This window comes from Nicotiana tomentosiformis, chromosome 12, assembly GCF_000390325.3.
Source record: "Nicotiana tomentosiformis chromosome 12, ASM39032v3, whole genome shotgun sequence".
NCBI lineage: Eukaryota > Viridiplantae > Streptophyta > Magnoliopsida > Solanales > Solanaceae > Nicotiana > Nicotiana tomentosiformis.
In genome coordinates, this window is record NC_090823.1 from 5,338,773 (window position 1) to 5,365,939 (window position 27,167).

The 27,167-nt window shown below is 35.6% G+C and overlaps 1 protein-coding gene across 5 annotated transcripts; it reads left to right on the top strand.

Annotated features, from left to right (window-relative positions):
* The first annotated feature begins 413 nt into the window (after positions 1–413).
* LOC104099823 (uncharacterized) lies at positions 414–26,064 on the top strand. 5 transcript variants are annotated; one of them, XR_011412852.1, is made up of 7 exons: positions 414–827; positions 3,330–3,407; positions 3,500–3,584; positions 4,913–5,001; positions 5,132–5,295; positions 5,491–5,566; positions 25,835–26,064. XR_011412852.1 is itself a non-coding variant. In XM_070191942.1 (6 exons), the coding sequence occupies exons 1-5, from the start codon at positions 495–497 to the stop codon at positions 5,273–5,275; spliced, it is 729 nt and encodes a 242-aa protein (XP_070048043.1). In that variant the 5' UTR covers positions 414–494; the 3' UTR covers positions 5,276–5,295; positions 5,491–5,774. The 5 variants fall into 5 exon arrangements, 3 of the variants coding, with proteins under 3 accessions (XP_070048043.1, XP_009605231.1, XP_009605230.1); XR_011412851.1 differs by having other exon boundaries at positions 5,494–5,566; XM_070191942.1 differs by lacking the exon at positions 25,835–26,064 and having other exon boundaries at positions 5,491–5,774.
* The last annotated feature ends 1,103 nt before the right edge of the window (positions 26,065–27,167 follow it).

The following is a 27,167-nucleotide window of genomic DNA, read 5'->3' on the forward strand; positions in this document are numbered from 1 at the left end:
CGACGAATTTAACAATACGATACAATAAAATTCAAGTAACAACCAAAACAAACATTGTATTTAAAATAACAATACGATACACTACAATAAGTAACAACTATCCAAACAAGCTGTTAAAAAAAAATAAAAGACTTTAAGAACTTATAAGTTAAAATCAATGATAGACAGTTATGCAAGTATAAACCATCTCATTAAAAATAAAATAAAAAATTTAAAATTAGAATTAATTTTATTTTAAATATAAAAAATATTTTTTTTTTGAGACAAACAAAAATAATAATATTATGCCATGTAAAAAGGGACAGAACATGTGGAGCAGTCGGAAAAATTATTTTCAAGTTATAAAAAGCATTTTTTTTTCTTTTTTCAACAAGTTATAAAAGCAGTTAAATAAGTCAAATCTCTGTAACTAAAAGGAATAAAATGAAAAATTATCTAATCCAGACGCCATTGTACAGAACTGAAAATAGAAAAGGACTGAAAAAATTATAGCAATGGAAGCATTGGTGGAGCTGGAAAAAATCCAGACCCGAATCCTCGAACGGATAAAAATCCTGGAGCACTCTCTTATTCCTTCCAATTCCTCTCCAAATCTCTCTCTAGAAACTTCCAACAAGTCCTCCACCGCCGCCGATCCTTTTCTCTCCGCCTCCGGCACCACCGCTTCCGCCACCGAAGACCACCTTTCAAGCATTCTCGTCGTCAATGGCGTTAGAGAGTTCAGCTTCAAGCGCGTTCCCTCTGATTACTATGATTGGCCTCTCGAAGCTCGTCGTGATGTTCTCGGTGCTGCATCCATTCATCATCTCTGCAAAAGCATCGTTCTGGTACCACTTTTGCTTTTATATTTTTTAGATGATTAATTTTGCAATTGTAATTAGGACTTTAGTTATATATGCACTAACAGAGTAATGAAATTGTTTATACTGTCAAGTGTAATTTAACCTATTATATCATGTTACTTAGAAATAGTCACCTATAATTCCTCTCAAATGCCCTGTAAATACTTTTTAGATTGTTAGTGCATGGAATTTAAACCATTGTGTTCAAAGGCGCGCTTAAAGCGCACTTCAGCCCTGAACCGAGGCACAAAACATGTTGAGCGGTTCGCCTTGCTTAACGGGCGGTTCAATGTCGTCATTAATTCCCTAAGGCATACTTTTCCCTGCAAATGAGCGTAATCCAGAAGAGGCTACACTAAACAACTTATATTTCACTTTATCATATTTTTTTCCAATTTCTTTGTCCATATAGTATTTGTTAGTTATGCTTATAAATATTAGTCTTGGACTACACATATATATTTGTATTTCTTTTTCCATTTGCGCCTTTCTTTATTAAAGCGGTTTATTTTCGTTTTGTACTTAAAGCTCCTATGGACCTTAGCGCTTTTTGGTGCTTTTGATAACACTGATTTAAACTTTATATAAGGTCTTTGAGTGAGCACGTAGTTTAAGAAATTCATTTTAACTTATTCCCCCTATTCAATTTATGTGACATAGTGACTTTAGAAATTTGTGTTCTTAGACATGTCTTAACAGTTGTGTGGATATAAATTTTTTGAAATGCATGGTATTAAACATGCATCTTTCTTCTGGATTTCATGTTGTTCCTATTTTTCCTATGATTTATGTGGTGATATTGATATTGTCTCCTTTCGTCTTTTTGTCCTCTTGAGCCGAGGGTCTTTCGGAAACAGCCTCTCTACCTCACACTACCCGCCCCAGACCCCACTAGTGGGATTTCACTGGGTTGTTGTTGTTGTTGTTGGTATTAAACATGGCATACAATTCGCGATTTTTGTTGCTATAAAAGCTTCTTGTTAAGGGTCAAATGGGAAGTGTGAAGTTAATTGTTTCCAAATATAAAAACGTGTCATTCTTTTTGGAATTCACTAATATGGAAATAGTGTCATATAAACTGGAAAGGAGAGGAGGGATTATGTATTTTGGTGGCTCTTTTTGATAGTATATAATAGTTGAAAAGTTAGCTTGTCAAGAAAAAATTACATCAAAATTTATTATTTGAGCAACTTAATGGATTTGAATCTTTAAAGTTGTGAAAGTTGGAGAGAAAGAAATGTTGTCAAATATTTATAACGTCCCAAAATGAAAACAATGTCATATAAATTGAAGCAGAGAGATTACTTTTAATATACTTAGTCTAAACAACTTTTCTATAAGTTGAATAGCAAAAGCATGAGGCTTCAATTCTCTGGTTTTGTTGACATGGTATCTTAGTTTAGGTTAACCTTGTTCTAGATGATGTGATGTTGGATGAGGGAATTTTTTAAAAAGGTGTTAATACACAATGGAGTGAAATCTGTTGACAAACGTACTTATGAAACCTCTCACGATGTATAACAATGGTACTTGAGAACGTAAGTGACTAAATTTAGAGAAGTATGATATTTGATTTATGTTTTTTGATATGTAAAGTTAATGTACTTCTGATGAAGCAACATATGCGAATATTTCCTCTCACTTCTATGAGAAACATAAACGACAGTAGGAAATACTGATTGAGGACCAAAAAGGCCTTATAATGTTACCACCCCTAAGAGCAAGAATAAAAACATGACCATGAGATTGCAGGTATGAACAAACAGATAAAGAAAAACCTTATACGGCTTCATGTGGCTATGAAAAATCCAACTTTGCTTCAGCATGGGGTGACGTGCTTCAGATATTTGTGCAGTGAGTGTAAAAGTTATTATTCATGACATTATCACTAAAAGAGATTGGATAATTCTGTAGTAAGTATTTTTAGATAATTTTCTTGGAGTTGTTCCTAGGATTATGGCCTTGTTGAGTTGAATTTGATCTTTTTATCCTTTTCCTCTTTCAGTTTAATTCCAAAGAACTGTGTAACTTTTCAAGTCATAACAATGAGCCTATGATTAGGAAGCTTATACTTGGCCACAATTATTATCAATATATGTAAAATTTGAATTAAGTTTGAACTGAATGGCCAAAGATCAGAAAAGTCATTATCCCCTTTTCAAAATGTGATCATTTTGGGGTATATTGGTGAGGGTCCTCTTGTATTTCTATTTCCTTGTGAACTTGTGAGAAACAGCCACAAAGATCTCAAACAAAACCTCATTGTACCTTTGCAGATCTATGCATGAAATTGTGGTGTTGAAAATGCTTATGATATCGGGTGCTCATTTTTTTCCGTTTTTCCTTTTGTGAATTGGTGTGTATATGTGTGGGGGTGGGATGTGGGGATAAGTAGATAATGGATGCTCCTTAACTTTGAATCATCTCAGTGTCTCTATGCATGAGGTTCTTTTCTATCTTAGTCAAATCCTGTCTGCTCAAATGCAGGTAAATACTCAAGCCCCATCTAATATTACTGATTGTAGTGATCGTAACAATTCAAAGTACTACGTTGTTGTCGTACAGGTAACTATTATACCACTTGATTTGGGTTTTGGGGTGCTAGAAACAGTATCTACCACTAACATAATGTGCTTCTTATATATTCTTGATTGCAGTATACTGCTCGATTCAATGCTGAGACTGTGAAGAATTTTCTGTACACTCTCAACGATGGCAAGATAGCCAAAAAGAAATTCAACAGTAAGTACCATCTCTAAGTTACTCAATACTTTCATCAGGTCTAGCAGTTAAAGTGATCAGCATGAGAATTAAATAGAGAAATATGCAGCTTTGAGAATCTTCACCATGTCTGAAAATGTCGAATTCGAAGTAATTAATTTTATTATAGTGAGAAAAAACTTCGCTGAAAGGTGGATATTAGCTGTGCAAGCTTTTGATGTATCAACCAGTGAGTCAACTCTGCCTCAAGCCCAAATTAATTGGGGTCGGCTATAGGAATCCACTATATCCATTCTCCTCTAGTTAGTCAGCTTTTGATGTATATATAAACAAAATCAAAAACCACAAATGAATCTGCATATATTGCATAAGTTTGTTGATTACAGTATATGTTTATGTCTTATTGAGTATAAAGAAGCAATCAATAGCCATAAATGAATGTGCATGTTTATATTGCATAAATTTGTTGATTAAAGTATATGTTTATGTCTTATTGAGTATAAAGAAGCAATCTTTTTGTCTTCCTCGGACCAGTCACATACTTTAGAAGCTTTTGCAACTCCACTTTAACCTTACAGCTTAAGAGAAAAGATTGAGAAATATTTCCAGAATTGAGATCCTTTATTTGAATGTCGACTTCTGTGTATTTAATGGTAAAAAATGAAAAGAGAGTTGGCCACTGCCAAGTGTACGTGTGTCAGACTTCGTGTGCTTGTTTCGTGAGTGATGACTTTAGCAATATTTTTGTCATATATGTTGTCTTGTTATGCGGTTTTACTATGGACTTCAGCATATTGGGTAGCCCAAGTGATGGAAGTAGGAATTGCCGGGCAGCATAATTGTCTCTCTCAAATTACAGCTTGTTGACTGATTCTTTCGTGGAAGCATGAAATTCAGGAATAAATTGTAATTCTAATGTTTGGATGATATGCTTAAAAGATCTCTTAATGGAAAGTTCTGGTGCGCTTCTTTATATGATCATTTTACTTTAACCAGCTAGATAAACTAGCATGAAATTCTGTTATCTCATCCCAGTAATGCTCTCTCAGCAACTGTAAAGTAGATTATTTATAATCACAATGAAATGATTCAGCCACCGGATACAAGACTAAGAAAACTGGAACAAATTATCCGCTCAGAGAACATCCAGCAAAGAACTGAAGTTATGACTTATGAGGTTGAGAGACATGATTTATGTGCCTTGCTGCTTATTATTACTCTTATCTTTTGGTTGTTGATGTCCAGACATATGCTCCAAGTTTATGAGTTCTGCCCATATCTGGTGTCACATTAAGTTGTCCGCTTCATGTAGAATAATAGTAGTATTATCTATTGGTTGCTTTTTGCAGTGAGGCTTGCTCCTGAGGAGATATCAGTGAAGCTGACTGGTTACGAACACAATGGAGTTACGTGTGTTGGCATGAAAACAGATATACAGGTATTCACTCTTGCTGCTGCTTTTAGAAATTTTTCTCGCAAGGCTGCCTAGATATTTTTTTTCCTAGACAGTGCTACTATCATGTTCATTGTGGTACTACTTGCATTGTAACTCGTACTAATTTTACCAGGTGATTTTGGATGAAGCAATTACAAAGCTCAACCCTGACTTCTTCTGGTTAGGAGGTGGTGAGATTGATCTTAAACTGGGGATGAGGACATCAGAATTCATCAAGTTTGTCCAACCATTTATTGTCAACTGTAGCAATGCTTAAACTGACCCCGTTCTCACAAAGTTAGTGCCAGTAGGAAATTCCTTAAATTTTTTGCTGGTTAAATTTGATTTCTTAAGTTTCATCACATGATTGTAGTTTCTTGATAGATAGGTCTCATTGAATTTGAATTTTAAACTTGTATCAATAATCTCTATTGGTTAACCTCTTTAAATTTGTCATGCAATGGACAATATACCATTTCCTGCTGGATAAAGTAGATTATGAAGTTCTATTCAAGCAAAAGGAGGGTTACTCTGAAGCATACATGTTCAAGGGAGAGAATCTGCACTGGTTAGTAGTACTTTTCCTTGGCTTGAATTACTCAAGTTCTTTAACAAAATAAGAAAGTAAAAGTCTGAGATGAACATTTAAATTAAAATTACGAGAACTTGGGTTTTGGAATTGCCAAAGGGGTCCCATTCTTTTGGCATTTGTACTGGCACTTTGTTAATTTGAGTAATTAACATACCAATATCAATAAAAATGCTAATTCTACTGGTCATTTTGATTAGTAACATAATTTTAAAACATATACTCCCTCCGCTTCAATTTATATGACACACTTTCTTTATTAGTCCATTAAAAAAAGAATGATATAGCATTCAAGGGTGTGACCTAGTGGTCAATGAAGTGGGTGAGAACCATGATGTCTCAGGTTCAAATCCCAGCGGAGGCAAATACTAGGTGATTTCTTCCCATCTATCCAAGTCTTGGTGGATAGAGTTACCTGGTACCTCTTGTAAAGTTTATAGAGAATGTTTCTGATAGACCGGGTCTCATGGAAAGCATGATCACAACGAAGCAATATGATAACTAAAGCACAAGAAACAACATGGAATGAAAGAATTCTAAGAATAAGAATATACAAGAATAATACTAATGTTACTTGTATTGAAAAAAAATAACAATTGGAAAAAAATAGTACTCCTATTATTATTAAAAAGATAGGAAAAAGCCTCTACATTAAGCCAAGTGGCCTATTGTGTTGTTAAGAAAAAGTTGCCTATTGTGTTGTTAAGAAAAAGTTTCAGTAGTAAGAAGAAAAAAATAAAATAAAATAAATAAAATAATATATATATATATATATATATATATATATATATATATTAAAAGGAGAGAATTAACAAAAATATTAAGTCAAATAATAAGCTAATAAAGTGCCATAATAGCAAATGAAATAATACTGAATATAGTAGATTATGTAATAAAAAAAAAGTGAGGAACTGAAAAGTTATTTGATCATCATATGAATCTTTTTCTAATTTTATAAGATTTTCTTATTAGGTATGTTTTACTTAAAAAAGGAAATTAAAGTTTAATTCAAGCAATATAATATAATATGATCAAATAAATTAAATTATACAACATGATTTATATTTTTCGCGTATCCACGCGGATGCTATATTAGTAATACTAATTGTCACATGTCTCATTTCTTTCATTAGTTTTCCCACATATTTCACGCCAAGAAAAAAGTGTCAAGTTTTGGTTGATGACTTGGTATTTGAACTTCCCTTTGGTTCTTTTAACTTTGTCTCTTTTTATCCTATCATTCTTTCCCTTTTTCTAAACAAAGGAAAACAAAAAGAAACTTTGCTTTATACTATTCTTTCTCCATTTATAGATGCGATTTATAACAAGGAGATGCAACCAATACTACAACGATTTTCTTGTGCTATCCAACAAAATAATTGGATTGAAAAAAAAGAAGATCAACCCACAAACCAAATGGAACAAATGAGTAGGAATAAGGCAAATAAAAGCGGATTTAGAATTTAAATTTGATAGATTCAACATTTAAGGTCTTTATTACTGAATAATTATATTTTTTGAAGTTATGCATTCTGAATTAATATTTTATTTTACATATATGTTCTATGCTCTATATAGAAAAAACTGGATTCATTTGAACTCATTGCACAAAAACTAGATCTTTCTGTATAGCATATGTACTCGCATTCATTGGCTTAATTTGCATTCAACTATGCATATAAAATATATACTTATGTTAAGTTTCAGCCATTGGTGCCGGAGTGAATATAATGGTATCTGATTACCGCCAAGAGGCCTGGCAAGATAGTTGGAATTCCTCCACCACTTAACAGTGGCGGAGCTAGAACATTTGCGAAGGGGGTTCAAAAATTTTAATGCAATTTTCCGACGAACCCCTTTTCGCCTCCCTAAATCCGCCTCTGCTACAGTACTATTAAGATTGAGTTTAAGTCAATATATATTGAGTTAATTAAGAACCTAAAGATAAATTAAGATTTGTTTTGGAGCTAAAACAATGACTTTATTCCTGAAGTGTTGAACAACCTACTTATTGGTGCTTAAAAAGCAATTGAATATACCCACATTCTGAATATTAAACACAAAAAAGAATCTCAATTCCAAAAAAAGAAAATCAACAATTATTTTTCATAAGTTTATCAAAGTAAATGCATTAGAAAACTCAATAATCTACGGACTACAATACTAAATTCTACTAAATTCTACAGAATCAAAAATCAACAAACAACAAACAAGAGTCATTAACCTAAATTTAAAAATAATATTCATTAATAAAACACTAATAAAATTCTGAAAAAGGCGTTAAAAAGAGAAAGGAACTTACCTGGGGCTAACACTGGCGACCGTCGAGGTAACAAAGAGAAGAATAGTGGTTGGGGGCTTGAGGCAGCGTGATCAGTGGCGAAGAGAGAGAGAGAGTAGCAAATGAGTGAGGCAACGAAGAGAGAGAGAGTTAGGGATTTTTAACTCAAATCCTAGCTGGTAACGTTTTTGGGGGAAAATATAATTAAAAGGGAAAACGACGTGAAAAGGGTAAAATTGCATTTAACAGGAATGGAACCCACGACTTGTACAAAATCTGAACCCCCTTGACCACATGTTCAAGATATTATATATATACATAAATACGAAAATTAACCCTATATAAACAGTACAATTTTCCGACGAAGGGGGTTCGGATGAACACCCTTTCGCCCCCTAAATCCGCCCCTGCACTTAACCAAAGTTTTCGAGTTTAAACTTTAGTAATGAAGAACTTCTCGGTAGGAAAAGCTTTATCCCTTAATAGCCTAATGCGAATTCGATGTAGTCGAACGAATGAACTTCATATATTGGAGGGTTAAACACAAAAAATGTTGTTAATATGAAGTGCCATATTGGTATTTTTTTTGTCGGACTTCTTTGTATAGCTAGGAATGGGAAAAGAAGTGTGCTAAACAATAATGAATTTAGCAAGAATTGTATGATTACATTTTTTTTATATGTCCCCTTCGGTATAATGATGCCAATTATGTATGGCAATAAATAATTAGACGGTGAAATGCGAGCAAAAAAAGTATAGGAAGAAGTCGAATTTTCAACCATTAACATCACATTCCATTCTATCACAAAAAGTGGCTATATTTGTTGCATAAAAGCATTAATACAGTGAAAGAATCTAGAAACACTTTCTTTGTTCAATTTCTATGTATTGATAGTGTATATGTTAACATAACCATGTCACTTGAATATATACTGCTAGTCTCTATATTTGTGCGTTGCACGAGAAATGCATACTGACAATAATAAATTTTCAATTGCATATACTATTAAATTTGTACACAATACGAAATTAGTTCCTTAAAATAAATAAAAAAATACAATATATTATATTATACAAACCCAAGTCATGAATAATGTTTTGACATAATATGGGATGACAAATTGAAACAAAATATTCTGGAATCGCAAAGTTATGTGTTTAAAGTTGTAAAATAACTTAAAGAATGCACTGTTATTTACTATTTTATGTGAAGTTATGGTTAACTTTAGTTAAGCCTTACGGTATATGAAGTCTATTATATGTCTCAACATAAAGATATATTGACTGACAATGGAGAAAACAAAGTTAAAAGTCATTTAGTCATTACTGTGTTTCATGTAACTTTTTTCAGTTGGACGTTATTCTATTTCAATTATTACACATTTTTATGTCTAAATTTTTTAATTGTTTAGTATGTCCAAATCAATCTTCAGGGAGAACTTTGAGATGTAATTTAGTATATCTATTTTTGAAAATAATTTATTATGAGTAGTAATCAATTGAGATTTAGTATTTCTGAGTTGCAAATTAGCGTATATATTAAAAGATCATCATACCTGCCCAATCAAAAGTTATATCCCATATTATATTTTTTTGAAGAAATAATTCAATTTTGAAGGGTATAAAAGTCGGTCAATATTTGAATTGAAAGGACACGTCTTTGGGAAAAAAGGAACTAATAATAATTTACCCATACTTTTTTAATCCTACATAAATTTATAGACTATTTTGGTATAAACAATAGAAAATAAAATTCTAATTAAAGACTACCTCTGATTTCGAAGTCGAAACAAGACATGTTGCTAATTATATGTTCTACACGTTTAAACTTACTCTAATTTTTTGTTTCTTCTAGGTATTCTTTCATGCGTTTAAACAAGAAGTTAGAATGGTATTGAAATATTACGTTATGTTATGGTCAAATTTTTCTTCTTTTCTTTCCAATGACAGGTGGCTTTAAGAAGTTTTATTATTAGTTGGTAACAAACTCCTATATTTTAGGTACTATAACTTGATTCATGTTATTTTATGGTTCTAAAATTTTCTGGTATTAGTTGGTTTCAAACTCTTATAGATTTTTTTGAAGAAATAATTCAATTTTGAAGGGTATAAAAATCGGTCAATATTTCAGGGATATTTTTGTCGTTCAATATTTAGCGTATCAACATTCGTGCTTTTATAATATAATATATATATATATATATATATATATATATATATATATATAAGCAAAGAGTTAATCTAAAATCTACTCATTTGTTAGATAATTTGTTGGGGAAAAGACAAGAGTACCTATAAAAGTTAAAATATTTATACTCCTCTACCCATAAAAGAATTCTACCCATTAAATAATTACAATCCCTTACCCATTTAATAAACAAACGAGTATCTCAAAATAACTACCCACGCTCGCTAATGCCCTACCTATAAAAACGAAAAAGCTGTTCAAATTTGGCAGAATTTCACAAAAATTAGCGCACAAAAATTAAGATTTTCACCGGTATCACATAATCGTTGTTGAAGATTTGAAAATCGCCAGCCAGATTTGAAGATCGCAAGCCTGAAAAACAGAGCGAAGATGCTGATTTCTCTTTAAATTTTGACTTTTTCTCCTAAAATTCTGTATAAGTATCAATCTGTTCAAATCAGGCTGAAATAACAGAGCGAAGTGTCACAACCCGAATTTTTCACCTTCGGAACCGTGATGGCGCCTAACATTTCACTTGCTAGGCAAGCCAACGTTAGAATATAATTAGTCATTTTAACACAATTTTAAATTAATTAATAACAAAGAAACAAATGCGGAAATAAAGTCTGAAATAAAGTGAATAATTCATAATAAATGCGATATCTAAATACCATCCCAGAACTGGAGTCACAAGTGCACGAGTTTCTAGAATAATACAAATAAAAGCCTGAATAAAGTTCAAGTTGTTTGAAATATAATACACAACTGAGATAAGATAGAAAGGGACTTCAGAACTGCGAACGATGTGCAGTTATACCTCAAGTCTCCACTGGTAGCTGTATCCGGAAAAATCTACAGTACGCCGTTGGGACCAACTCCGAAATCTGCACAAGAAATGCAGAGTGTAGTATCAGTACAACCGACCCCATGTACTGGTAAGTGCCGAGTCTAACCTCGATGAAGTAGTGACGAGGCTAAGGCAGGTCACATACATTAACATGTACGCAATAACAATAATAACAACAATAATAGAAATAAAACAAGTATCTCTTTTCAACAGTTGAAGCCAACTCGACAGTCATAACCAATTATTATTTCAAACAGTTTCCGTTGCGGCGTGCAACCCGATCCCACAATATATTCATATTCAATTCTGTTGCGGCGTGCAACCCGATCCCAATATATCTTTTCAATCATTTCTGTTGCGGCGTGCAACTCGCTCCTCTTATATATTCATTTCAATCAATTCTGTTGCGGCGTGCAACCCGTTCCTACAATATATTCATTTCAATTAATTATGTTGCGGCGTGAAACCCATTCCTCCAATATATTCATTTCAATCAATTCTGTTGCGGAGTAAAACCCGCTCCTCCAATATATTCATTTCAATCAGTTCTGTTGCGGCGTGCAACCCGTTCCTCCAATATATTCACTTTCATTTCCATTGCGGGATGCAACTTGCTCCTCCATTATATTCATTTACCAATTCTTATAAAAGAAATTACTCCAATAAATATAACAATTAATATAAAATTATAAGACAACAATCATACAATAATTATAATTTATTAGAAATAAGTGATGACAAGTAGCAATTAATTGTGAAAATTAAGGATGTAATAGGCATTTTAATAATTAATATGCTAAACTTCAAGTGGCAATTAAGTCATATAAATCAAATAAGCATGTAGCAATTATAGCATGGATTCAAGGCATGATATTGAGCAAAGAATATGAGAGAAACAATTAATATAATAATTAAGTCATGATTTAAAACGATTTATGATTTTTCAAGTAATTATGTAAACAATTAATTTGACGACGTATAGACACTCGTCACCTCGCCTATACGTCTTTCGTATGTATTTTACATAACAAATAATTTAAAGGTTATATTCCCTCAAGTCAAGGTTAACCACGACACTTACCTTGCTTTGCTACCAAATTTCAAGAATCCAATAAACCTTTGCCTCGCGAATTCGTGTCCGAAATTCTCAAATCTAGTCATAAACAATTCAATATACTCAATACAAATCGTATGAATTAATTCCATATGAATTTACTAATTTTTCGGATTAAAATTTGAAATATATTTAAAAAAATCAACAGTGGGACCCACGTCTCAAATCCCGAAAAAACTCACAAAATTCGAACACCCGTTCTGATACGAGTTCAACCATATAAAAATTATCGAATTCCGACATCGGATTGACCTTCAAATGCTAATTTTATATTTTTGGAAGATTTTATAAAAATCTGATTTTTCTTCCATAAATTCACGGATTCATGATGTAAATGAGTATGGAATCATGAAATATAATCAATATAGGATAAGAAACACTTACTCCCAATGAATTTCTTGAAAACCCACGAAATATCGTTACAAACCGAGCTCCCAAAGTCCAAAATGTGAAATAATACCTAAACTCTCGGTTATATAGTACCCAATCTGACCTCACAATGTGCGGTCCGCACAATTCCAAGTGTGGTCGCACATCCTAGCTTTTGCGGTCACACAAAAATTGTGCGGCCGCACTTCACAGCTTTTCCACTACCAGGATTTACTAAAATGCCCATAACTTTCTGTACAAATGTCCAAATGATTCGTGCTAAACCTTTCTGAAAACTAGATTCAAAGGGCTACAACTTTTGATTTTGAATCATCTCCAAATTCGTTGTGGATTATAAGATATAAGCCTCCGAAGTCGGACCATCGAACCTGCAGAACCCCTAAAATGCGGCCGCACACAAAATTGTGCGGTCCGCACTTGTCCTCTGCGGTCCTCACTTTTCCTCTGAAGTTTGGCCGCACTCAAAATTGTGCGGTCTGAACTTTTCCTCTGCGGTCCGCACCTTTCCAAAAGTTCCAGAACAACATTAGAGTGCCGAAATGCCCGGACATCGCTCAAAACTCACCCCGAAACTCACCGAGCCACTCGGGATCCCGTTGACATATACCAACATGTTCCATAACATAACACGGACCTACTCGAGGCCTCAAATCACATCAAAATGACGAATCACACCTCAAATCAAAATCTATGAACTTTGAACTTTTAAATTCTATATCTTGTGCCGAAACACATCAAATCAATCTGGAATGACTTCAAATTTTGCACACAAGTCATAAATGACATAACAGAGCTATTCCAATTTTCGTAATTGGAATCCGACCCCGATATCAAAAAGTCACATCCGTGGGAAACTTTGGAAATCTTTAGCCTTTAAATTTCTAGTTTCCGTTAAATGGCCATAACTTGAGCTAGGGACCTCCAAATTAAATTCCGGGCATACGCCCAAGTCCCAAATTACGATATGGACCTACCAGAACTGTCAAAATACTGATCCGGGTTCGTTTGCTCAAAAGGTTGACCGAAATCAATTCAGTTGAGTTTTAAAGCTCTATTTCATATTTTAATTAATTTTTCATATAAACAATTTCTGAAAATTATACGGGCTGCGCACACAAGTCGAGGAATAATAAATAGTACTTTTTGAGGTCTTAGAACACAGAATTAATTATTAAATTTAAAGATGACCTTTTGGGTCTTCACATTCTTCACCTCTAAAACAAACGTTCGTCCTCGAACGGAGTTAGAAAAAGTACCTGAGATGGTGAAAAGGTGTGGATATTTACTCCGCATGTACGACTCGGACTCCTAGGTAGACGCCTCTACTGGCTGACCTCTCCATTGCACCCGAACTGAAGGATAACTCTTAGACCTCAGCTGTCAGAACTACCGGGCTAGAATAGCTACCAGCTCCTCCTCATAGGTCAAATCCTTGTCCAATTGGACTGAGCTGAAATCTAACACATGGGACGAATCACCATGATATTTTTGGAGCATAGACACATGGAACACCGGATGAACCGCTGATAAACTAGGTGGTAATTCAAGCATGTAGGCTACTTCCCCCAACCTTTCAAGAATTTCGAAGGGTCCTATATACCTAGGGCTCAACTTGCCCTTCTTTCCGAATCTCATTACACATTTCATAGGTGAAACCCGAAGCAATACTCTTTCTCCAACCATGAATGCAATATCTCGAACTTTATGGTCGGCATAACTCTTTTGCCTAGACTGAGTTGTGCGAAGTCGATCCTGAATAATTTTGACCTTATCCAAGGCATCCTGTACCAAATCGGTACCCAACAACCGAGCCTCTCCCGGTTCAAACCAGCCAACTGGCGATTGACATCGCCTTCCGTACAATGCTTCATATGGAGCCATCTGAATTCTCCACTGGTAGCTATTATTATAAGCAAACTCCGCAAGTGGCAAGAACTGATCTCAAGAACCTCCAAAGTCTATAACACAAACACAAAGCATATCTTCCAATATCTGAATAATGTGCTCTTGTTGTCCGTCTGTTTGTGGATGAAATGTTGTACTCAACTCAACCTGCGTGCCTAACTCACGTTATACAGTCCTCCAGAAGTGTGAGGTAAACTGTGTACCTCGATTTGAAATAATAGACACGGGCGCACCGTGAAGGCGGGCAATCTCACGAATGTAAATTTCAGCTAACCGCTCTGAAGAATAGGTAACTGCCACTGGAATGAAATGTGTTGACTTGGTCAACCTGTCCATAATGACCCAAACTACGTCAAATTTTCTCTGAGTCCGTGGAAGCCCAACAACAAAATCCATAGTGATACGCTCCCACTTCCACTCCAGAATTTCTAACTTCTGAAGCAAACCACCAGGTTTCTGATGCTCGTACTTAACTTACTGACAACTCAGACACCGAGCTACATATGCAACTATATCCTTTTGCATTCTCCTCTACCAATAATGTTGCTGCAAATATTGATACATTTTGGAGACACCCGGATGAATAGAATGCCAGGAACTGTGGGCCTCTTCAAAAATTAATTCACGAAGCCCATCCACATTAGGAACACAAATACGACCCTGCATCTGCAAAACTCCATCATCTCCCACATCAACCTGCTTGTCACCACCGTGCCGCACCGTGTCCTTAAGGACAAGCAAATGAGGATCATCATACTGTCGCTCTCTGATGCGCTCATATAAAGAAGACCGAGCGACTGTGCAGGCTAGAGCCCGACTGGATTCTGAAACATCTAACCTTACGAACTGATTGGCCAAAGTCTGAACATCTGCAGCTAATGGCCTCTCACCAACCGGAATATACGCAAGGCTGCCCATACTCACAACCTTTCTACTCAAAGCATCGATCACCACATTGGCCTTTACGGGGTGATACAAAATGGTGATATCATAGTCTTTCAAAAACTCCAACCATCTTCTCTGCCTCAAATTGAGATATTTTTGTTTGAACATATACTTTAGGCTACGATGATCAGTAAATACCTCACACGAGACACCGTAAAGGTAATGCCTCCAAATTTTCAGCGCATGAACAATGGCTGCCAATTCTAAGTCATGAACATGATAATTCTTCTCGTGAACTTTCAATTGCCGCGACGCATATGCAATCACCCTGCCATCTTGCATCAATATTGCACCAAGCCCAAAGCGAGATGCATCACAATACACCGTATAAGATCTTGAACCTGTGGGTAATATCAACATTGACGCTGTAGTCAAAGCGGTCTTAAGCTTCTGAAAGCTCAACTCACACTCGTCTGACCATCTAAATGGGGCACCCTTTTGGGTCAATGTGGTCCTAATAGTTATTCATAATCAATTACATAATCGTCAATTAACTTCATGTTAACAAAAAATGTCGTTTCAAACGTTCACAATACTGATAACGAGATGCGAGGCATGAAAACCTCATAATTATTTACTCAAATTAGTGAGTCACATTTAATGCCACCTGGGCAGGCACCTACCTCGTAGGCTAAAACTCAATAATTACAGCACGAATTTGGCAAGTATGCACAGAGAATTTCATACAAGAATTTTCAAATAAGCCTAACAGGCATGACTCCCTATTATTCCTATAGTGCAAAATTAATTTCACGAGGGAGAACTTAAACACAAGAGTTTTCCTCACAAGGATCTCATCCTTATATAAATTCCACCGCAGCTCGTAGTCCGCTTTAAACATATCAATTTATATTAAAATGCGAGCATCTCGTCAGTTCTGAATCACAAGTAATATGCATATCGTGCCAATCGAAAATTTCCATTTTTTCCTTTTAAATAATTTCGGTTACACAAAATCACAACACATAATGAACCCCACACCGACAGGAAATATAATTCACAATTTGTAATTAATTATCCGAAAATTACATCAAAACTTACCGAAATGAGTACCATAAAGCCACCTTTAGCCTCACAACTCTTATTAGTGACCAGCACGGAATGATAGGCGTAGTTATCTCCATAGAATCTCCCAACAGGAGTAAACACATTAGTAGATTATAGAATTACGAAGCTCACTCATAAGTGGAGCACAATAAGATAACTCGTCTCGATACTGAGAACCGAATCAAGTTAAGGAAATTATTCCTTTATATTAAATCGAGGTCGTACCTATAACGACACCATCTGATGTAGCGACCTCAACTATACCAATATATATATATATATATATATATATATATATATATATATATATATATATATATATATATTAACGGTTGGCCTCCACCTATAGGATGCCCTCTACCCCTAACTGGTCGTGTAGGTGGTGTAGTAACTGCAATAGGGCACGTAGCCTGAGTGCTTTGATGAAATATGTCTCTCCCAAGTCTGGGACAATTTTCTCATGATGTTCCTAGTATCACCCATTCATAACAACCCCTTTGCTGGTTTGGCTGCTCATACTGAGTCTGTGCCAGATAACTGGAATAACCATTGTAGGAAACTCATGTCGGTGGTGCATTAAAAGAACTTATTGAAGCACCCCGAGTAATCCGATGTGCGGACTGGGCTGCCCGACTACCCGAGCCCCCGCCATAACGATTTATACTTGCAGAGTAGAATCCACTAAATCCTTTAGAACCTAGAGACCTCTTGGTCTTCTTAGCTTCCTATTTCCTCACCCCGAACACGTTCTAATATCTTAGCAATTTCTACCACTAGCGGAAATGAAATATCAACCTGTAGCTCCCGGGTCGTACAAAACTTTACGATCATAATTGAGTCCTTTAATGAGTCTGTGGACTCGTTCTATGGCTGTAGGAACCAAAGTAGGAGTATGATGGGCTAACTTATTGAACCTGATGGCATATTCTGACACTGTCATGGTGACCTGACGCAACCGTTCAAACCTTATACGTCACGCATTACGGAGAGTGCGGGAAACAAACTCTTTCAAAAGCGTTTCTGAGAACTGAGCCAAGTGGGCAGTGTTGCATTGGCTGGTCTGCCCTCTTCATAGGCTTGCCACGAACACCGATGGAAAATTATCTCTCCCAAGGCCAATTTATTTTTTTGTTATGCTGACTCAAAACTGTTGAGCTGACTCATTTCTTAACATACTCTTCGATTCTTCTTTGGGGTAACCCTTACCACTATTTATACACAACGAACACATAAGTAGATCTCTATACAGACAAATCTTGGCACGAACCACATAGTCCAGAACCTCGTCAACCACTGTACTTCCTCCGAAGCATCCCAAAATATGCAACTGTGATGTCCACGCTGAGTAGATCTTCTATAAATTTAAAGTTGTTTTTCTAACTCCTTTGGTACTGAAGTATAGGATTATTAAGGAGGCAGACATACCGTAAGTCCCAACTATATCCTTTACAAAATCTCAGACCTTAAACATGTGTAAATTTTTGAGGAACCTTTCAGTACCACATATATACACTTCAGGCGAAAATATATATAACACATAACCCCGCAATCCATCCATTGATAGTGGACTCCCCCGCTCGGCGCGAAGTCATAGTTCACCACGTACGATGATCCACAATATTAACCTTCATAGCTCGTATAAACCAACTAGATGCCAAGGTCCGTTGCACCCCCACACGATTTACTAGGTGATCTCTCAATACGTCTGCATCTTCAGTCGGAACCACACGTTGAGGCAATGTTTGAGCATCTCTGGCTCCCTCGTAATCCATCTGCGGCATCACGAACCGTCGACGCACAACTGATATCGAGTGCGCAATATCATACACGAGTGCATACAAAGTAATATGTGATATATGTTTCAAGCTAAACCAATGCCGCACGATAAGGAATGAAAGAAGTGGAATTATTCCTAAACTTTGTAGCTTCTAGAAGAAAAGTACAGACGTCTCCGTACCGATCCTTCAGACTCTACTAAGCTTGCTCATGACTCGTGAGATCTATGTAACCTAGTGCTCTGATACCAACTGTCACGATCCGAAATTCCCACCTTCGGGACCGTGGTGACGCCTAACATTTTACTTGCTAGGCAAGCCAGCGTTAGAATATAATTAGCCATTTTAACATAATTTTAAATTAATTAATAACAAAGAAAGAAATGCGGAAATCAAGTCTGAAATAAAGTGAATAATCCATAATAAACGCAATATCTAAATACCATCCCAGAATTGGAGTCACAAGTGCACGAGTTTCTAGAATAATACAAATAAAGGCCTCAATAAAGTTCAAGTTGTTTGAAATATAATACACAACTGAGACAAGATAGAAAGGGACTTCAGAACTGCGAACGATGTGCAGTTATACCTCAAGTCTCCACTGGTAGCTGTATCCGAAAAAATCTACAGTACGCCGTTGGGACCAACTTCGAAATCTGCACAAGAAGTACAGAGTGTAGTATCAGTACAACCGACCCCATGTACTGGTAAGTGCCGAGCCTAACCTCGATGAAGTAGTGACGAGGCTAAGGCAGGTCACATACATTAACATGTACGCAATAACAATAATAACAACAATAATAGAAATAAAACAAGTATCTTTTTTCAACAGTTGAAGCCAACTCGGCAGTCATAACCAATTATTATTTCAATCAGTTTCCGTTGCGGCGTGCAACCCGATCCCACAATATATTCATATTCAATTCTGTTGCGGCGTGCAACCCGATCCCAATATATCCTTTCAATCATTTCTGTTGCGGCGTGCAACTCGCTCCTCTTATATATTCATTTCAATCAATTCTGTTGCGACGTGCATCCCGTTCCTACAATATATTCATTTCAATCAATTATGTTGCGGCGTGAAACCCATTCCTCCAATATATTCATTTCAATCAATTCTGTTGCGGAGTGAAACCCACTCCTCCAATATATTCATTTCACTCAGTTCTGTTGCGGCGTGCAACCCGTTCCTCCAATATATTCACTTTCATTTCTGTTACGGCGTGCAACTTGCTCCTCCATTATATTCATTTACCAATTCTTATAAAAGAAATTACTCCAATAAATGCAACAATTAATATGACATTATAAGACAACAAGCATACAATAATTATAATTTATTAGAAATAAGTGATGACAAGTAGCAATTAATTGTGGAAATTAAGGATGTAATAGGCATTTTAATAATTAATATGCTAAACGTCAAGTGGCAATTAAGTCACATAAATCAAATAAGCATGTAGCAGTTATAGCATGGATTCAAGGCATGATATTGAGCAAAGAACACAAGAGAAACAATTAATATAATAATTAAGTCATGATTTAAAACGATTTATGATTTTTCAAGTAATTATGTAAACAATTAATTTGATGACGTATAGACACTCGTCACCTCGCCTATACGTCTTTCGCATGCATTTCACATAACAAATAATTTAAGGGTTATATTCCCTCAAGTCAAGGTTAACCACGATACTTACCTCGCTTTGCTACCAAATTTCAAGAATCCAATAAACCCGTGCCTCGCGAATTCGTGTCCGAAATCCTCAAATCTAGTCATAAACAATTCAATATACTCAATACAAATTGTAGGAATTAATTCCATATGAATTTACTAATTTTTCGGATTAAAATCCGAAATATATTTAAAAACATCAACAGTGGGACCCACGTCTCGAATCCCGAAAAAACTCACAAAATCTGAACACCCGTTCCGATATGAGTTCAACCATACAAAAATTATCGAATCCCGTCATCGGATTTACCTTCAAATGTTAATTTTACATTTTTGGAAGATTTTATAAAAATTTGATTTTTCCTCCATAAATTCATGGATTCATGATGTAAATGAGTATGAAATCATGGAATATAATCAATATAGGATAAGAAACACTTACCCCCAATGAAGTTCTTGAAAACCCACGAAAAATCGTTACAAACCGAGCTCCCAAAGTCCAAAATGTGAAATAATACCCAAACCCTCGGTTATATTGTACCCAATCTGACCTCACAATGTGCGGTCCCCAAAATTCCAAGTGCGGTCACACATCCTAGCTTTTGCGGTCGCACAAAAATTGTGCGGCCGCACTTCACAGCTTCTCCACTACCAGGCTTCAGTTAAATGCCCATAATTTTCTATACAAATGTCAAAATAATTCGTGCTAAACCTTTCTGGAAACTAGATTCCAAGGGCTACAACTTTTGTTTTTGATACATCTCCAAATTCGTTGTGGATTAAAAGATATAAGCCTCAGAAATCGGACCATCGAACCTGTTGAACCCCTGAAGTGCGGCCGCACACAAAATTGTGCGGTCCGCACTAGGTGGAGTGCGGAAGCACACAAAATTGTGCGGTCCGCACTTGTCCTCTGCGGTCCTCACTTTTCCTATGAAGTGCGGCCGCATTCAAAATTGTGTGGTCCGCACCTTTCCAAAAGTTTCAGAACAATATTAGAGTGCCGAAATGCCCGGACATCGCTCAAAACTCACCCTGAAACTCACCGAGCCACTCGGGACCCCGTTGAAATATACCAACAAGTTTCATAACATAACACGAACCTACTCGAGGCCTCAAATCACATCAAACAACATCAAAACGACGAATCGTACCTCAAATCAAAATCTATGAACTTTGAACTTTCAAATTCTATATCTAGTGCTGATACACATCAAATTAATCCGGAATGAATTCACATTTTGCACACAAGTCATAAATGACATAACAGAGCTATTCCAATTTTCGAAATCAGAATTCGACCCCGATATCAAAAAGTCAAATTCGTGGTCTAACTTTGGAAATCTTTAGCCTTTAAATTTCTAGTTTCCGTTAAATGGCCATAACTTGAGCTAGGGACCTCCTAATTAAATTTAGGGCATACGCTCAAGTCCCAAATCACGATACGGACCTACCAAAAATGTCAATATACTGATCCAGGTTCGTTTGCTCAAAATGTTGACCGAAATCAATTCAGTTGAGTTTTAAAGCTCTATTTCACATTTTAATCAATTTTTCATATAAATACTTTCCGAAAAATTATACGGACTGCGCACACAAGTCGAGGAATGATAAATACTGCTTTTCGAGGTCTTAGAACACAATTAATTATTAAATTTAAAGATGACCTTTTGGGTCATCACACGAAGATGCTGATTTCTCTTTAAATTTTGACTTTTTCTCCTAAACTTTTGTAGAAGTATCAATCTATTCAAATCATTGCAACTGATTTGATTTTCGAAGATGCTGAAACTTTTGATTCTCAAATTCGCATCGTATTGTTCCGATTTTGATTTCGCAGATTACAGAAGTTTAGCACTCAAACTGATTTCGCAGATTACAGAAGTTAGCGCTCAAACTTATGAATTTTTAACTGAAATTTCTGTTCTTAGTTTGGAGATCTGGAGGTTTGAATCATAATAGTAGACTTGAGTTAGAAAAATCTTCTGCTGAAATTTAGTATTTCACATCAACACTGTTGAAATTTGCACTATCGAGATTCAATTTTGGACATAAAAGTAGTTATAACTTCAGAATCTGTACAATCATGGAAAATATACCAATCCTGCTGCAGCATAGTGGAGAATGGGATGATAACCATAATTTCATGAACTTTCATGTTGATGCAATTCTAATAAAGACCTGTTGAAAATTTGAACAACTTCTCAGAGAGATTGCAAAGCAACTGCAAAAGGATAGTAACACAATAGTTATTCAGTATGTTATTGCTCAAGGATATCCGCCAATTATAATTTGCAATGATATGAGTGTTAGTGTTTACATGGAATTGAAAAAGTCAAGTGCAGAGATGACAACATTCCCACTATGTGTGTCGTTTGCTAAAAATACTATAGCTGCAAGCACCTCCAGTTTCGATGTTACTACAATTTCATCAGAAATTGCACAATTTGAAAGCAATGATATGATTAGTACTTTTGATGTGCAAGGAGATGACACCGGTATAGAACTTGATGATGCACACATCATTACTCATCAATTTCATCAAAAAATTAAAAAAGGACAAATTTACTAAGACAAGAACCTACTGGCTCTCGTTATGAAACAGTATGCCGTTAGAGAAAAATGTCAATATCGAGTTAATAAATCATGCCCAAGAAGGTTCGTCTGCATTTTTTGAAGTAAAAAACTATGTAATAAATATATTACTTTCAAGATGATAAATCAGTATACTATATGATACCTATATAGTATATCAGGATGCTAAATCAGTATAATACAGAATTGTACTGGTTTATTGTGATGACCCGATATGTCATCTTATGTCTTGGAACTTAATTTTGTGCTTTGAAGCCTCAAATACCTCATTTTAGCTCTCATCGGTTTGCGTGCGTAGTCTAGGTATTTTTTCGGAAAGTTTTTATGTTAGAAATTGATAAAAATATGAAATTTCTACCTTAAAAGCCATTTGAGTTGACTTTGGTCAACGTTTTGAGAAAACAGACTCAAATCCGTATTTTGACGGTCCCAATGGGTCCGTATCGTAATTTGGGACTTGGGCGCATGCCCGGAATCGAATTCGGAAGTCTCTAGCTCGAGTTATCGCATTTTGTTGAAATTTGAAAGTTTAAAGGCTTAATGAATTTGAAATGTTTGACCCATAGTTGACTTTTGGATATCAGGTCCGTATTTTGGTTTCGGAACCCGAAATAAGTCTAATACCATATTTATGACTTGTCTGTAAAATTTGGTGAAAACCTGAGTTGGTTTGGCGTGATTCGGACGTCCGATTGTGAAAATAGAAGTTTCTAAGTTTTCTTGAAAATTTTATTTGATTTGGTGTTCAATTCGTTATTCTAGGTGTTATTTCGGCGATTTGATCGTGCGATCAAGTTCCTATGATGTTTTTTGAATTGTGTGCATGTTTGGTTTGGAGCCCCGAGGGCTCGGGTGGGTTTCGGATAGGCTACAGGCTGAATTGGACTTGGAAAAATCTGATGTTTTTGCTGCAGCTGGTTTTCTGGTGTGTTGTGCTTCGCGATCGCGAAGCTGATCTGGTTTGGGAGTGGGGGAGGATTTTACACTACGCGAACGCGAGACTATGGTCGCGAATGCGGAACAATGGGGGGTTGCTCTATGCGAACGCGACTCGTTACACGCGAACGCGTAGCATTAGCTAGGCTGGGCAAGAGACTTAAGGTTACACTACGTGAACGCTGGTCTTGTCTCGCGAACGCAGAGGTCAGGGGGCTAAACTTTCGCGAACGCGTCAGTGTTCATGCGAACGTGATGAACACTTACTCCCAGTGTTAAAACAGTCCAAATTACGGGATTTTTGCCATTCCTTCAAAATTTCAAAACTAGAAGACATAGAGGCGATTTTCCTAAAAGATTTCCTTCCCCAATTTGTTGGTAAGTGGTTCTAACACACTTTCTTTCAATTACCCATTACATTTCATGAGTTTTCAACCTAAAATCTAGGATTTTCATGATGAAAATTGGGGGTTTGGGTAGAATTAGGAATTTTTGTAAAATTGAGATTTAGACCTCAAATTGAGGTCGGACTTCAAAACAAATTACATAATCGGGCTCGGGGGTGAGCGGGTACTCGGGTTTTTGTTCGAATTTCGGGTTTGGACCAAGCGGGCTCGGGAGTTGACTTTTGTTGACTTTTTCAATAATGACCTAAATTGAATCTTTTGCAATCATGGGTAGCTCCTAAGGCTCAATTTGAATCGCTTGATTGGCAATTTGCTAGATTCTATTGGTTCGGAGGCTTGTTTGAGAGGCAAAGTTGTGATTTAGCTTTGAGTGGACTTTTGGAGCAAGGTAAGTGTCTTTTCTAACTTTGTTGAGGGAAGTTTTCCTGCTATTTGACATTATTTGCTACATGCGGGGATGATACATATATGAGGTGACTAGCATATATGCATGTGCCAGGGTTAACTATGCTCGGGGGTAAATTATGTTATAAATTGTGTCTTGTAGAATCACGTGACCTTCTTGCTTCATGTCTTACTTGGCTCCTAGATACTAAAAATATAGTACTAAATGTTAGAAACTAAGACTTAGCTTATTATAACTTGATCAAATTCGATGAAATTTTGAGAATACATTGGTGTGTTTAATTCGGTCATCAATATGCATAATCATTAATAAATTCTACGACCGATATTCTTGAGATACTAGATTCTATACTTGTGTTATAGATCATTTGTGAGATTTGTTGGAATATTTGAATAATAAGGTTCTTGCGGGTTTATTGAACTATTGTTGGCTTGGAAAGTTGTGATTGAGATTCATTTGGAATATTCGTTTAAACACTCTCCTTGACGTTATCTATGTTTTCTGCCTTGTTTGTCATTGATATACATATGCTTGTAAGGAAGAGTGTAAAGCACGAAGAGTGATGTCGTGTCTTTGTTTATACATTATCATGTGAGGGAGAGTGTAAAGCACGAAGGGTGATGTCGTGCCATATTATTTAGAGTAAAAGCACGATGGGTGATGTCGTGCCATATTATTGAGAGTAAAAGCACGAAGGGTGATACTGTACCATATCATTTGTAAGTAAAAGCACGAAGGGTGATGCCGTGCCATTGCATTTCTATTATCATGTTTTTGTGTTATTGCGAGTTCATGGCACGAAGGGTATTTCCGTGCTAGTGAGAACGAGGGACATGCATTATTTTGTGATATCCTTTTTCTTGCAGATATCTTCATGTCCTTACCTTGAATTATCACTATCGTACTCACGGTTCTTATGTGACTTGTCGTTAAAGCCATGTCCTTGTTCTTTATCTTATTAGTCATTGTGACACTCATGCCTTCTACTTGCTTAACTTGTAAATATTATGCCTATTTCCTGCTGTTATAATTGCATCCATGACATATCTGTTTTGTTGCATTTAGGTACATGTCTTCTTCAATGTTAGTTATTCATGTCTCTACTTGTTAACTTATAAAGATCATGTGTCCCCTTTCTTATTTGCTATATCTATCTTCATGCCTCTACCATGCTAGTCAGGTGAAGTTACATTCCTTTTTCCTAATTGTTGTCATTACCTTTATGCTTTCCGCCTAGTCTATTACTGATGTCCTTATGTACATTCTCGTTCATTATTACTACTTGCGTATTTCCTACTTTGTCATTTCTGTTATCGGTATTTTTGCCCTTCGGTTGGTTATGTTTTACGCATATTTGGTGAGGATGAGATAAATGCTCGAAGGGTGTTGTCATGCCGTTGAACTTTATGTCTTGAGTGTTTCTCTCACACTATGAAAGTTTTGAGGTGATTATTGTGGTTCATTGGGTTTCGCCCTAAGGAAAGGATTGGTCAAGATATTTGAAACTGTTGGATTGTGTTATCTTCTAGTACTCTGTTATTGCTTTATACATTCGCTCGTGTGCCCTATTCTGTTATACTGTAGTATAGTTCTATTGTTAGTTACATTACAAATTTTATTAGGGAGCATCTTTTAACTAAAAAGCTTCGTCACTATTTCGACGGGGTTAGACAAAATACTTACTGGGTACATGGGGTCGGTTGTACTCATACTATACTTCTGCACCTTGTGTGCAGACTTTTGGAGCGGAGCTGCTGGTGATGTTGGGAACTGACCCTAAAGATGTTCGTGTATTCCGGATATAGCTACTACTTGTCCTTGGTGGCTTTAAATTTTATTAATCGGTTATGTAGTTTTCAACAGATCGTGTAATTATTTGTATCAACTTATAAATTTTAAGTCTTCGAAGCTCAAAATTTGTACTACCAGTTCTTGGGTAATTTGTAAAAGTTCAGATATTTCTTCATTATCTTCCTATAATTTCTTCTGGCTTGTATTGTCTGTTAGTTGGCTTACCTAGCAGGTCGAGTTAGGTGCCATCACCGCTAGCGATTTTTGGGTTATGATATTTGTGTGTGTATTTTTTTATCAGTAAAACATGATACCGATATAGTATATCACTATGCTATATCAGTATAATGTGTAAGTATAAATTGTAATGGTTTGTGTGTGTGTATTTTTATCAGTAAAAGATGATACGAATATAGTATATAAGTATGCTAAATCAATATACTATGTGAGTATAGAATTGTACTGGTTTGTCTGTATTTTTTATCAGTAAAAGATAATACTCATATAGTATATAAGTATGTTATATGAGTATACTATGTGAGTATAGAATTATACTTATTTTTGTGTGTGTTCTTTAATCAGTAAAACATGATACCGATATAGTACATATGTATGCTAAATCAGTATACTACGTGAATATAGAATTGTACTGGTTTGCCTGTATTTTTTATCAGTAAAAGATGATATTGATATACTATATAAGTATGCTAAATCAGTATACTATGTGAGTATAGAATTATACTGGTTTGCCTGTATTTTTTATTAGTAAAAGATGATACTGATATCGTATATAAGTATGCTATATGAGTATACTATGAGAGTATAGAATTATACTGGTTTGTGTATGTGTTTTATTAGTAAAAAATGGTACATAATTGTATTTGTATTATAAACAGGTATACCCTTGATTGCGTGGATGAAAGATGCACTTGGAGACTTAAAGCATCAAGCATACGAGCATCAAATCTTTTCAAAGTGACGGATTTCAATTATGTCCACAGTTGTTTAAATGATAAGAGATTTTGTTCAAAAAAGCAAGCTGTCTCAGCTTTTGTTGCAGCTGTGGTACAACATAAACCTATTGACCCGAAAACTATATATACACCAACAGATATCCAGAGAGACATCCAAAAAGCATATGGTATGGACTTAAGCTACATGCAAGCATGGAGATCAAAAGAAAAAGCAATGCAATTGTTAAGAGGAACACCAAGTGAGTCATACAAGAATATCTTTACATGTTAGAGTACGCTAACCCAGGATCAGTGACACAACTAC

Bases quoted from the DNA above. Each gene is read 5' to 3' on its own strand.
- LOC104099823 (XM_070191942.1), top strand. From the start codon at position 495: ATGGAAGCATTGGTGGAGCTGGAAAAAATCCAGACCCGAATCCTCGAA. The intron at 828-3,329 runs GTACCACTTTTG...GCTCAAATGCAG, and splicing joins TCTGCAAAAGCATCGTTCTG to GTAAATACTCAAGCCCCATC. The intron at 5,002-5,131 runs GTATTCACTCTT...TAATTTTACCAG, and splicing joins GCATGAAAACAGATATACAG to GTGATTTTGGATGAAGCAAT.